Source organism: Anopheles gambiae, chromosome 2, assembly GCF_943734735.2.
Source record: "Anopheles gambiae chromosome 2, idAnoGambNW_F1_1, whole genome shotgun sequence".
NCBI classification, from domain to species: domain Eukaryota; kingdom Metazoa; phylum Arthropoda; class Insecta; order Diptera; family Culicidae; genus Anopheles; species Anopheles gambiae.
Window position 1 is genome coordinate 55,583,544 of NC_064601.1, and position 12,193 is coordinate 55,595,736.

Genomic DNA, 12,193 nt, shown 5'->3' on the forward strand with positions numbered 1-12,193 from the left:
TATATTGCATTCTTTACTTTATGTGATGGTGTGCGTCTTGGCGTGATGGTGTGACTGAACTGTATGTATTGTTTGTAGCATCGTGCGGTGCGGTATAGTCGTGTTAGCTGCTATTCATGCGCAATGCCAACGAACCATCAGTGTTAATCTACTTTACTCCGAAACAGATCTAAAATGGGGTTGATCCCAACACTGATCGTATTGTTGTATGTGTTTGAATCGTGTTTTACCGGCAGTTCTAATTCGTTAGTACTTAAATTGCTGTTGTAAATTGTTGGTGGAAGCTATATTATGCTTAATTATAATGTTCTTCAATCCCATTGTGAATCCTTTCATTGCAGTGAACATCCGATTGCAGCGCTGGTGCTAGCCCGTGGTGGATCAAAGGGTATACCATTGAAAAATATCGCCGAAATACAACCGAATCAAACACTGTTAGGACGTGCTCTGGGCACAATCCACCAGTCGGGTGTGTTTGATTCAATTTGGGTGTCGACTGACCATGAACAGATTGCTTACGAAGCTGATCGTCATGGTGCTGCAGTGTTTGCCCGGTCAGCAATGCACGCACAGGACCACTCAACATCATTGGATGCGGTGCGTGAGTTCCTAGATGCACATCCGGAGATACACAATTTCGCGTTAATTCAATGCACCTCGCCGTTTCTGCGGGCTCACTATTTGGTAACAGCAGCTCATCAATTTCATTCGCGTGTGAACGCTGGAATGGAAAACGCACCAGCGTGTACATTTAGTGTAGTTAGAAGCTATAAGCTGCGCTGGAAGGAAGATGTCGAAACTGGCCATTTAAAGGCGATTAACTTCGATCCTTTCGCCCGCCCACGACGCCAGGACTGGCCGGGTGAACTGGTGGAAACAGGTATGTTTTATTTTGCCGACCGACGGCTAGTGATGGAGATGGGAAGTTTTCAAAGCGAAACATGCACTGTAGTAGAGGTAGACGAGCAAGATGTGCTAGAAATTGACAACTGGAGGCATTTAACCTTGGCGCGTATTTTGCTCGGTATGGAGTAGCATGTTAAATGTAGAGTTTTCCTATTTAATGTGTCGCATCACACTTCTCATTCCTCTGCTTAGGTGTAACGACCCAGGCCTAATCTTTTTTAAATACCGATCAGAGCTTCATGATAATAGCAAAATTGATGTAGCCAGTATTAAGTATGTATGATTGCGCTAAGGAGGGAAAAGAGCCACCACCTAAACTGCACCGAAGATACCGAATAAAATTTCCTGAAATATGAGGTTATCAACTTTTGAATACTACAGTTTGCTTCATTAATAGAGAATTGTTGTAAACCGTAGCACACATCATTTGAAGAAGTATATGATACTCGGGGCCGGTCTGGTGGTACAGTCGTCAACTCGTACGTCGTAACAACATGCCCATCATGGGTTCAAGTCCCAAATAGACCGCGTCCCCATACGTAGGACTGACTATATCCTACTATGGTAACAATAAGTCACTGAAAACCAAGCTCACTTCACTAGTGGGTACAGGCAGGCCTTGACCGATAGCGGTTGTTGTGCCAAAGAAGAAGATATTATGATACTTAATTTAAATTATTACCTGCAGTACAATGAGTGTTGGGCAAACATTAGAGATGGCAAACACAAAACGTTACGGCAGGCAAACGTGTTTATACCCAACTCGTCATCGATGGGGTGTTCAAATATGTTACTAAGCTGGCGAGCTAAGTACGGATTTGATTGCATGGGGTAATTATTGCCTGTGACTACATTGTTCGCTTGCGCATCAGGTGTAAATTCTATTGATGGTGAGACAACTTCGAGCTTGCTATATGGTCACGTAGTTGTTGTTTAAGCACGTTTTGTAATTAACACCTGATTTTGATGCTTCTTTTTAATATAAAAAAGCTTCTTCTTGTTGGAAGAAATGTGGCAATGGAAAGATATTGTTCTCAAATTGGCTTTATTCTACACGTTTGGACATACACTTTACATACTTGGTGGTAATGTTGGGAAAGACGAAGCGTTCGTCCACCTTGGCCATGTCTTCGTACGACACCACGTACGTTTCCTCATAACCGGCCTTTGCTGCTGCTACTTGCGATCCGATCGCGGTGAAACAGGTGGATGTTAGGGGCAAACCAACGGCCTTGCACAGAGGAATGCGCGCACGCAGAATTTCAGTGGCTATGCCCCGTCCACGGTAGTTGGGCGCCACCGACAGTCCCATTGCGCCAAGATATTTGTCGACCCCGTATCGCTCGTAGACGTTTGCCTTCTTAATCGTATAATCGACAAGATCGTAGATGCATCGCCAAACGCTTCCCTTGCACTGTTCGATCGCGGTAAAAAAATACTCATGTCATGGGGATGTATGTATAAAGCAAGCGTTTTTAGCACAATTTAGCGAATGCAGCTCCATACCTGATACTCTTCCTTGTCACTTTGCTGTGAAACGTACAGCATGTTCATGCCGGCAATTTCATCGCTGCCTTCCTTGAAGCACACGAGCACAAGACGCAGCTTCACGAATTCACGCCACAGGTCGGCAATCTCATCAACGCTTTGCTGCTCATTGACGATTTCTGTGGGAAAGTAGAAACAGAACCTCCATCGTCAGGGCAAATCCGGGGGCAAAAGTTGCGGCAATGCGAACTTTACCTTTTGCACGGCACGTCGGCTCATCGTACACGAAGTATTCCATCATGTGCGCGATCGCTTCTTCAAAACGTTCCTCCGGAAGATCCTGCACCCGGTAGGTGACCACTTGATCGCTCTCCGTATCCTTGGCTTGGAATGTATGCCATACGGACGGGTATGGAATATGTTCCGGTCGTTTCCAAGTCATTTTGCGCCAGCCAGTTACCAAATTGCTACCGTTGTGTTACACACTCCCCGAGCGAACGGATTGCACTGTGCCACTGTGGGTAACACCCTAAGCAACACACCCTTAGCATTATGGCGCATAACGATTTGCTGGGAAGAAAATAGCCGCGCACGTAAGTGTGTATACAACTTGCTTGTGTGAAAGCATCGACTGTTTATTGTAGTGGCCGCTATGATAGTAGAGAGAACCCAGCCGTTGGTAGTATCAGTGTGAGGTATGTTGATAAGGTGACCTTCGTTCTGGTTTGAATTCAAGTGCGAAACATATTGAGATTGGTTATCTGTGGATGTTAACATTAGATCAAAACATTAATCTGGTTTGGTGGTAGTAGAGAGAAAGATGGACTGGGATTTCATGAGCTTTGGAAGGGGATATTCGTCGATAAAGAAATATAAACCGGCACGCGAAATGTGCCTCACTTAATATTTGAAAGAAAATAGGGATGAACAGATTTGTGGGATGACATTCATTCATTTAAGAGGTATATAACGATGTACGTGTGTGTGTTAGTAGCGTTTGTACGACGACGCTTTGTGTGGAAACGGGTCATTGCACATTTGGTTAAGCTCTACCGCAACACACTGATAAGAAAGAAAAGGAAGTGGGTCGTTTTATTGATGATTAGCCGCGTTGGTAAGATGTGTGCGTTCGTTGAACGGAACTACAGCCAGCCAGCCAGCCAGCACGGCAATGGGACGATAGTTGGCGCGAAATTGTTAAGTCACTGTGTCAACGTTTAACTGTGTTAAAATCAATAAGTGCTTGTCCAACGTGTTCGTTAGTTCGTCCGGTGTCCCACAGGGAAGTAACATTGGCCCAGTATTGTTTATCCTATTTATTAATGATGTTGTATTTGCGCTCCCAAATCAATGTTTGCTTATGTATGCGGACGATATCAAGATTTATGCGACCATTAGAAATGATTCGGACAGCTCGACTCTCCAGCACAGCCTAGACGTATTTAGCAATTGGTGCTCTGCGAACTCGCTATCCTTGTGTGTCAATAAGTGTTGCGTGATTAGTTTTACTCGTAAAAAAGACCCTATCAAGCGAGACTATAATCTTGACTCGTGTATAATCCCACGTAACATAGAAACTAAGGACCTCGGCACTATTCTTGACTCAGCACTCTCCTTCCGTCAACAATATTCGTACGTCATCGACAAAGCATATCGGCAGCTTGGTTTTATTCATCGTCTGACATCTGATTTTAATGACCCTTTCTGTTTAAAACAACTGTTTGTCGCGTTAGTCCGGTCCGTACTTGAATTTAATGTTGTAACATGGTCTCCGCACACTAACAACTGGTCCACACGAATTGAGCGAATTCAGAAAAAATTCACAAAAATAGCTATAAGAACCTTACGGTGGAACATGGACCAGCCTCTAACCTATCAAACTAGACGGCTTCTTCTAGGATTGCAGTCCTTAGAGAGACGTAGGGAGGTAGCACAAGCAGTTTTTGTAGCAAAATTAATAAAAGGCGAAATTGATGCTCCCGAGCTTCTTCTTAAAATAAATTTGTACGCCCCTGACCACGCGCTACGTCCTCGAAATTTTCTGATCAAAATAGACCGGGCCCGTACTTCCAGAGGAGCTCATGATCCAATTATTTCAATGTGTAAAGCTTTCAATAAGTTCTACTGCTTTTTTGACTTCAACATTACAGTTGCCACGTTTAAATGTTCATGTCTGTTTTCAAATATATAGCAAGTAAGGTTATTTTAAGTATTACTTTATTTTAATATTGCAAAGGCCCCTGCGCGCGCCACGCAATTATCTTCAATAAATAAACGTCGCCTCGCTTGCACATTAGAGCTAGTTAAGTATGTTGACTGTTCTTGCGCTCGTGGGGTGGCGTAAAGCGATATGGGTGCATAGTGTTTGGTGTGCTCTCAACTAAATACTACATATGTGTTGTATACATATACGAGGGTGTGTGTTTTGTATTTTTGTATGAGTCATAAGCTACCTGTCCGCTCTCTAATCAGATAGAGCACGTACAATGATGGATTCATTGATTGGAGTTGATTATGATGCAATGATAATGACTCCTTTCTTGGACTAATCCATGCATCGGTATGGTTGATGGTTGGTAATCTAAAACAAAAATGTCGGGTGAAAATGGATTTAGAAAAGAGTCTGTTCACTTTACTATCTGCTCAACAAGATTTCGATTACAGTTAAAATGATTAATTACAGTTAAATAAAATGATAGTCACTCAAAAATCGAGAAACACCTATAAATAATTGAAAACTTGGCCAAAAATCGAAATTATGTACTGCCAATTGTGCCAAATACCTTTTAATACAACCAGCGATTTATGCGGATGAGAAGTAAATACCATGAGATAATGCTTATTTGGGTGCCACCCTCATGGCACAATACTACACGATCGTTGCAATAGATGATCTAACGATTTTATTGTAAAAATAAATGTTCGCCGGGAAGTGTCAGAAATGCCCGAAGCTGGTGCTAGTGAATCAGCTCAACGCGCATGCGCGGCCTTTGTTGTCATCACGCAAACACATGGTTTTTTACTATCTTACGCTCGCGACCGGCGTTGGGGGTCGTTGTTATCACCTACATTGCGTTGTCAATCGTTGGAAAGAGCTGAAGCTAACCACCGCTAGCCACCAAAGCTGCAGCAGTGTTCGAGGAACTGTGTAACCTTAAGCTGTGATTCTGACTCAAACGCATCATGCCCTGGGAACGACCGGCCAACGTACCTTTTCCGAATGTTTGGTGGACGTTCGAAGCTCCCGATCCGGACCGTGAGGATGGTGCGCTGGTGACGTACCGTGTAGAGGACTTAACGGAAGATCGATTCGATGATGCTATCAAACTGTACACCGAACATTTCCTTGACGACGAGCCACTTTGTTCGTATGGCCGGGTTCGACACATTCCCGCGTCCTATGAAGAAATTCTCGCATTCTGGCATTACCTGCTCAGCGAGAAGTTTACCATAGTATGCTACAAGGAAGGATCCAAAGAGATGGTAGGAGCCAACCTGCTTTCGGTGAAGATGGCCAGCGATAAACACGACCTAACGGATTTGGTTGGTATCATTTGATTACCCAGTTTTCGGCAAGATTTCACATGGTTCAACATTTATTTGCAGATAAAAACTGAAAGCATGCAAAAATTGGTTGCCGTCAACGAGTACATGACCGATACGGTGAACCTATTCGAACGGTACGGTGTGGATAAGTACTTGACGGCGTACGGATTGAGCGTGAACAGTCGCTACCGTGGGCGCGGAATCGCCACCGAAATACTGAAAGCACGTCGACCGATTTGCCGGGCATTTGGCTTGCGACTTACGAGCACCAATTTCACCGCCATTGGTTCACAAATACCGGCCGCAAAGGTTGGCTTTAAAACGGATCTAGAAATGCAGTGAGTTTGAGTTTAATGTTGCTGTTTCAGCCCAGTTTCTCGGTCCCGTTTGATGTTCACTTACAAACAATCATTTCATTTCAGATACGATGAATTTGTAAAAGTCAACCCGACTTACACCTTCGATGGAATCAAGAGCAAAAGTCTAAAGCTAATGAGCCTCCCGATTGAATGAGTTACTTGGCGGAAAATGTGAGTGTGTGATGTAAGGCGCAGTTGCTTTTAAATGTAGTGATGTTAAATAAATATGAAATTGCTAATGTTTAGTTTGGGGTGATTTTAATGCGTTGGACAAATTGCCGCGATAACAGACTGTTATCTTGATGATTTAGCACATTTGATGAGCTCACAGGAATGGAAGAAATTGCTTGCTACCGAGCTGGGATGGCAACGAGAGTTTAAACAACGTTTAGGTGAGGTGTTTTATTCTTTATAAGCCTATGCCTGTGATAAGCCAAGCCTATCGATTGATGATTCATCGGTTTATGTATTTTGTATATATTTGTTTAAACACATTTTAAATTTTGTGAAAATTCCCCAAGGTCCTTAATAAGAGGTGATGAGAGGTACCGTATATCTCGGGGACTACCTGTACAGGTGTACCTGGTCCCCGAGACACAGTACCTTTTATACGCGGTTTCGGAGATACGCGGTTTTCTAAATTTGACAGTTCTTTGAGCAAATTTTACTGATATGACACATCAATTGTAAATTGCCAAATAATTTCCGTTTCAATCGAATGTTAAAAACTATTTCAAAAGGTTTAAAACTGTTATATTCAGTCAGAATCATATCAAATGATTCATAAAGTGACTAAAACCGCCCCCTAATTGCAAAATTACACAAAACTTAGTGATATTTTAGCTGGAAATCACGAGATTCGACTTACGCGGAAATTCGAGATACGCGGTATTTTGCGGCCGTTTTCGGTCCCCATTAACCGTGTATCTCGGGGACCGCCTTTACGTCAAATGCATGTTTTCTTTATTTCGCATTTTCATCTCTGTCATTAATAAAAAAAACTTACTTACTTACTTATCCAGCGCTACAACCGCTTTGCGGTCTTGGACTGCCACAGGAGTGTCTGGACCCGCTCACGGTCTCGCGCCTTCGTCTGCCAGTCCGTTATCCCGGCGGACTTCTTCACGCCATCTCAGTTTGGGCCTACCACGCCCCCTCTGTCCTTGTGGACGGCATTTTTTAATGAACTGATAACAAAAACGGATATTTATAATTTAAAAGATTTTATTTAAACAATTAAACAATTTAACAAATCAAGCGGCAGCAACTTAATTATCACATCTTAATGTAAAGTTGTTTTTTTTTTTTTTCATAAAACCGTATCTTGTCTAGGCTGACTAAACTGTTTTTGATGAGATTTATTTATATGACTAATTTTTGCACGCACACTGCATGGACGGTTGGCGTAAAATCAACCAGTCGTCATTATCGCAGTCAAAAATACAAAAATAATGGCCCATTACGTGCAAAATTTGGAAAAGTTCGTCCGACTTTTGACCGAAAAGATAAAAGAGAGAGAGAAAGAGAGAGAGAGAGGGAGAGAGAGAGGGAGAGAGAGAGAGAGAGAGAGAGAGAGAGAGAGAGAGAGAGAGAGAGAGAGAGAGAGAGAGAGAGAGAGAGAGATAAATGAAAGAGTAAGAGCTAGTCTTTTGAACACGTTTTTCAATGAATTTTAAAATAAACCAAAAAAATATATTATTTTCTTCTTCTTCTTCTTTGGCTCAACAACCGATGTCGGTCAAGGCCTGCCTGTACCCACTAGTGAAGTGAGCTTGGTTTTCAGTGACTTATTGTTACCATAGTAGGATAGTCAGTCCTACGTATGGCGGCGCGGTCTATTTGGGGATTGAACCCATGACGAGCGTGTTGTTAAGTCGTACGAGTTGACGACTGTACTACGAGACCGGCTCAATATTATTTTCTATTCGACAAATTTACAGCAAAAAAACTGTCATATGAGAAACCCGCGTATCTACGAATCTATGTATACCTATCTGATACCGTGTATCTATTTCGTTAATTTTCGTAGAGTTTTAATATTCCTCCCGGAGAGTTCATCCAGATGAACTTTGCCGTTGCTGTTGACGCTCAAATACGATTTTGTCCAGCTGGGTAGTTGTGCAAGAAAATAAAAAAGTAAGTTTCGTTGTCAAGATAATTGTGGCGATTTTTTCAAACTTAAATTCTGATAATACAATGTGATACATTAATGCTGTTATTATTAAATTGTCCACAAAATTGTATAAAACACTCTTTTTTATCACTTAACACTCAACACCCTTTGTTAATAAAAACGATTTAATGCAAGGAAACAATTTCCTATTTTCCGGGCATACAATTTTCCCCCTGTATTCGCTCCAAGCGGCCCAGTGTGCGATGTGAGCAAAACAATCATTTGAAAACGAACAGCTTGATCGGGAACACAAACACCACGAACCTTTCGCGAAAGCAGAACCACAGACTCTTCAGTCTGTATTGGACGGTGGATCTGTGTACAGTGGCTGTGGCAGTGCGGCACCCTAAGGTGTGAAAAAAACGTAATCTTTGCAATCGATTTTCAAAACAAAAGTGTATTTTGTGAGGAATATAGTGTTTAATGTAACATATCGCGATAACGGATCTCGAAGAGTGAATAAACGTAGAGCAAACGGGAAGATACCTAGGTGCTAGTTTATGAACATCGTTTGTCTAGATTGGATCAGATTTAGAGTGCGATCAACGACACCGGAATCCCGAAAGAATGTTAAGAAAAAGTGCAATTTGTTGTTTGCGAACCGAAGAGTCCATCTTTTACGCTGTACAAATTAAGTGATCAATAACCAACGTGAAAAACTGGTATCGGTGACCGTATTCCAATTCGCATCCTGATCGGCATACGCATGCTTTGTGAAACAAATCTGTCACAACTGCATCCAAAACAGTGCAGAAGTCGTATTAAGCTAACAACATACTTGAATATCATTCCCTGTAGAACTGTTGTAATTTGACTTTAAGTTCAAATTTAAAGGACTGAGCCGTTGCAAGTGGCACAAGCATGCCCAGTGGTGCACCGAGAACGAGCTGTGTGTGTGTGTGTATGCAGTGTGATGTTCTTTGCGCTCCAAACTGTCCAATAATCGGCCATGGGGGAGGACATGAGCGGAACGACTTGTGCCTTTCTTGCCGCCACCGCTAGGAAATGTGCGTCGTGCGGAAATAATCGCTCTACCCTCCGTACGTTCGTTCCACACACATACACACACTACGCACACACATATACATACACAAAGAACACCACCCGATTGCGCAAGTGGCCGAGTTGGAACCGCGGTGGCAAAACCTTGCAGCTTCAAGCCGACGTAGCGTTGCTGGCGGGTTTGGACATGGGCCGTGAATTCCTGGCTAATGAGTGAAAACACACCGCCCTGGACATGCTAGTGACTTGTTGTACGAATAGTTGGTTACATTCTAGTGCGGACGCAATTTGCTCGCCTTTGGCTTGGGGGGGACAAATATTAGAACATGAGTAACGCAAAGAACACGCCAACTGAGTTTGCAGGTGACGAAATCAAACGACTCAGTCATCAGAGGGGGAGGGGGGGGTTGAGAAAAAAGCTTGAGATCAGTTTGAATGGAAATGAATTTCAACTCAGTTCGGCTCGGTTTAAGATTTTAATTTCTTATTTCAAAAGCGCTAAATCAGTTCACTGGACGACTTTCATCCACCATCGTTCGATGCATATGATGCTGTGCACACACACACACGTATATATATATAAATATATATTTAACATATACAAATTCCATCATTCGCTTGCACTCATGATGCCCTGTGCCGTTGAGAAGCACCCCATCACCGTGCGGGCTGGATCGGCGATGATCGCCGGTCGGTTTGGTTCGAAATAAATTTAAAAACGCAGGTTCCCCTCTCTAACTCTCTCTCTCTCTCTGTCGCACCCTGTCTCTGTTTTTCTTTGTGGCCGATTTTCAGGTTTGCGGCCATCCGCGCGAGTTCACCGAAATGACTTCCCCGCGAGAGCAAAAGAAGCGACAAACTTTGTTAGAGAAGAACTTCTCGGTAACACGAACCGTTTGCCAACAGAGCCCTCCCATGCTGCCATGCTGTGACGTCCGAAAGGCCAAGAACACTTCAAGCAGTCTGGTTGTTGTTGTTGTGGTGCGTCCCAGTCGAGGGTTCAATTTGAATGAGACTTTTTTCTTCTCTTCACCTCGCCTCTTCGCCTTAGTACGAGTTATTTTTTCTCCGTTCGAATCACCGATCCGTTACGGATACGTTTTGTGTGCCGCTGCCGGACAGCGAAACGCAAAGAAGCGGGTTCTGTTCAGGTTCGGTGGTGCTTATTTTTATTGTTTTATTTTCTTCGATCTACTACACCCTGTTTGTCCCCCGACACTTGTGCCAATCGTGCAATGTGTGTGCGTGTGCACACCGATGAGAACCCTTGTGCAAACCCCCCTCTCCCACCCCCCTCACTGAACAGTTTCGGTCGCGGTTCAGCTGCCCGTTACCAATGTCAGTGCCGCAGGCCCAAGCGGGTCCGCAGGTACGGTTAGGGCGGTGTTACCAAGAAAATGTGAAAATTTACTATACGCTCACATTGTGTGCCACTCGCATTGGCGTTTGATGCAACGGAAATAATTTGAAATTCGAAAACAGATTGGCCGTTGGTAGGCAGCGATTTGCAACTTTATACGCAAGCGACATGCACCGGAGCAATTGAACTCGTGATCAATATTACCTGAGATAATAACAATAATAGAGTTATTGATGTTGATACGTCGCATTTCAAAAATTACGGCAGATCGTTCGAATTACGGCAGCGGTCGGTTAACTTTACGATCGAAAGAGCCAATTTCTACAAAAATGTTCGTAGAGTTTCACGTGATGAGCCAAATTGTTAAACCAAGAGCAAAAATGTGTGGAAGTTCTATGAGCCATACTTTGCCGATCGCTGAACAACGGCAGTAAAAGTTCCTGCAAACCTAGTAGCTAAGGATAGTGATTTAATCGCACCGGGTCCAGTGGCGGATTGAGACGAGAGGAGGCCCTAAGCGGTCACACGAATGTAGGCCTGGTTGAAGCGTCCAACAGGCGATTGAATCAAATGTTCTAAACCAGAGAAGGATTGAGTAACAATTTTTACTTGTGAGCAGGGTGGGTGGGTTCCATTTTCGGGGCCTCGCACGGCCGCTTAGTTTGCTTAGTGCTTAATCCGCCCCTGACCGGGTCACTTATTATCATTTGTTAACACACACTAATACATACACATACGATTTCTGTCAGTGTGATCGGAGAGAAGGATGAAGTGTGTTATTAGTGATTTTTTCTTTTTTATCTTTCTGTGTTTGTGTTCATAAATTTTTAATGAAAACGTTAAATATTGTTTTCACATCTAGTTATTTTTTTAAACCATGTTGAACAAACTTTGCTTGAACATTAAAACTAAAAAAATGTCTCAGCATTACTTATGGGACATTTTGCTCGTTGTAAACGATATTTACAGAGCTTTTTAGGCGACTTTGTAAAATTCTTAGTTATAAAATATCATTATATGTCACGAGCAAGTCTTCCTTACATTAGCTTTTGCATTATGTGATGTATATTTTTTCTACAAGTTATTCTTACACGCCACGCTTTATGCTGTAGAGCTGTAATTATAGAATTTCACAGCCCCATATTTCATTCCTTCCCTTCTTATTGCTGTTCCATGCGACTCTTACCGCCGTTGGCTCCGTGTTGCTGTTCGTTCGTTTGTTTGTTTATTGTTTGCTCAACAGAACACCTCACACAGTACACAGTGTGCGTTTTGACGCAGCTATCCCATAACCCTCGCCGGCCATGTAGATTGGAACAGAAAGGCCCTGGTGGCTGTTGTCCAATATCGACGGCACTC

General features: G+C 43.0%; 4 protein-coding genes across 8 annotated transcripts in view; 3 read left to right on the forward strand and 1 right to left on the reverse strand.

Annotated features, from left to right (window-relative positions):
- Positions 1 to 111: 111 nt before the first annotated feature.
- LOC1274672 (N-acylneuraminate cytidylyltransferase A) lies at positions 112 to 1,276 on the forward strand. Of its 2 annotated transcripts, XM_061650261.1 has the most exons (3): positions 112 to 245; positions 342 to 880; positions 1,099 to 1,276. In XM_061650261.1, the coding sequence occupies exons 1-3, from the start codon at positions 175 to 177 to the stop codon at positions 1,116 to 1,118; spliced, it is 630 nt and encodes a 209-aa protein (XP_061506245.1). In that variant the 5' UTR covers positions 112 to 174; the 3' UTR covers positions 1,119 to 1,276. The 2 variants fall into 2 exon arrangements, with proteins under 2 accessions (XP_061506245.1, XP_313827.6); XM_313827.6 differs by having other exon boundaries at positions 342 to 1,276.
- Positions 1,277 to 1,932: 656 nt separating this feature from the next.
- LOC1274673 (uncharacterized) lies at positions 1,933 to 3,603 on the reverse strand. Its single transcript, XM_313828.3, has 3 exons — positions 2,650 to 3,603; positions 2,413 to 2,573; positions 1,933 to 2,320 (listed from the first exon to the last, which is right to left on the reverse strand). The coding sequence occupies exons 1-3, from the start codon at positions 2,834 to 2,836 to the stop codon at positions 1,952 to 1,954; spliced, it is 717 nt and encodes a 238-aa protein (XP_313828.3). The 5' UTR covers positions 2,837 to 3,603; the 3' UTR covers positions 1,933 to 1,951.
- Positions 3,604 to 4,694: 1,091 nt separating this feature from the next.
- On the forward strand, positions 4,695 to 6,544 carry LOC1274674 (uncharacterized). Its single transcript, XM_313829.6, has 3 exons — positions 4,695 to 5,937; positions 6,001 to 6,278; positions 6,363 to 6,544. The coding sequence occupies exons 1-3, from the start codon at positions 5,578 to 5,580 to the stop codon at positions 6,451 to 6,453; spliced, it is 729 nt and encodes a 242-aa protein (XP_313829.4). The 5' UTR covers positions 4,695 to 5,577; the 3' UTR covers positions 6,454 to 6,544.
- Positions 6,545 to 8,729: 2,185 nt separating this feature from the next.
- Positions 8,730 to 12,193, forward strand: part of LOC1274675 (uncharacterized) — a 35,204-nt gene continuing 31,740 nt past the window's right edge. For 2 of the 4 annotated variants that reach the window (XM_061650262.1, XM_313830.6), the window contains exon 1: positions 8,743 to 8,836. The gene's annotated coding sequence lies outside the window, so the exon portion shown is untranslated. Of the gene's footprint in view, positions 8,870 to 12,193 lie in introns of all 4 variants that reach the window. The other 2 variants (XM_061650264.1, XM_061650265.1) reach the window with 2 other exon arrangements.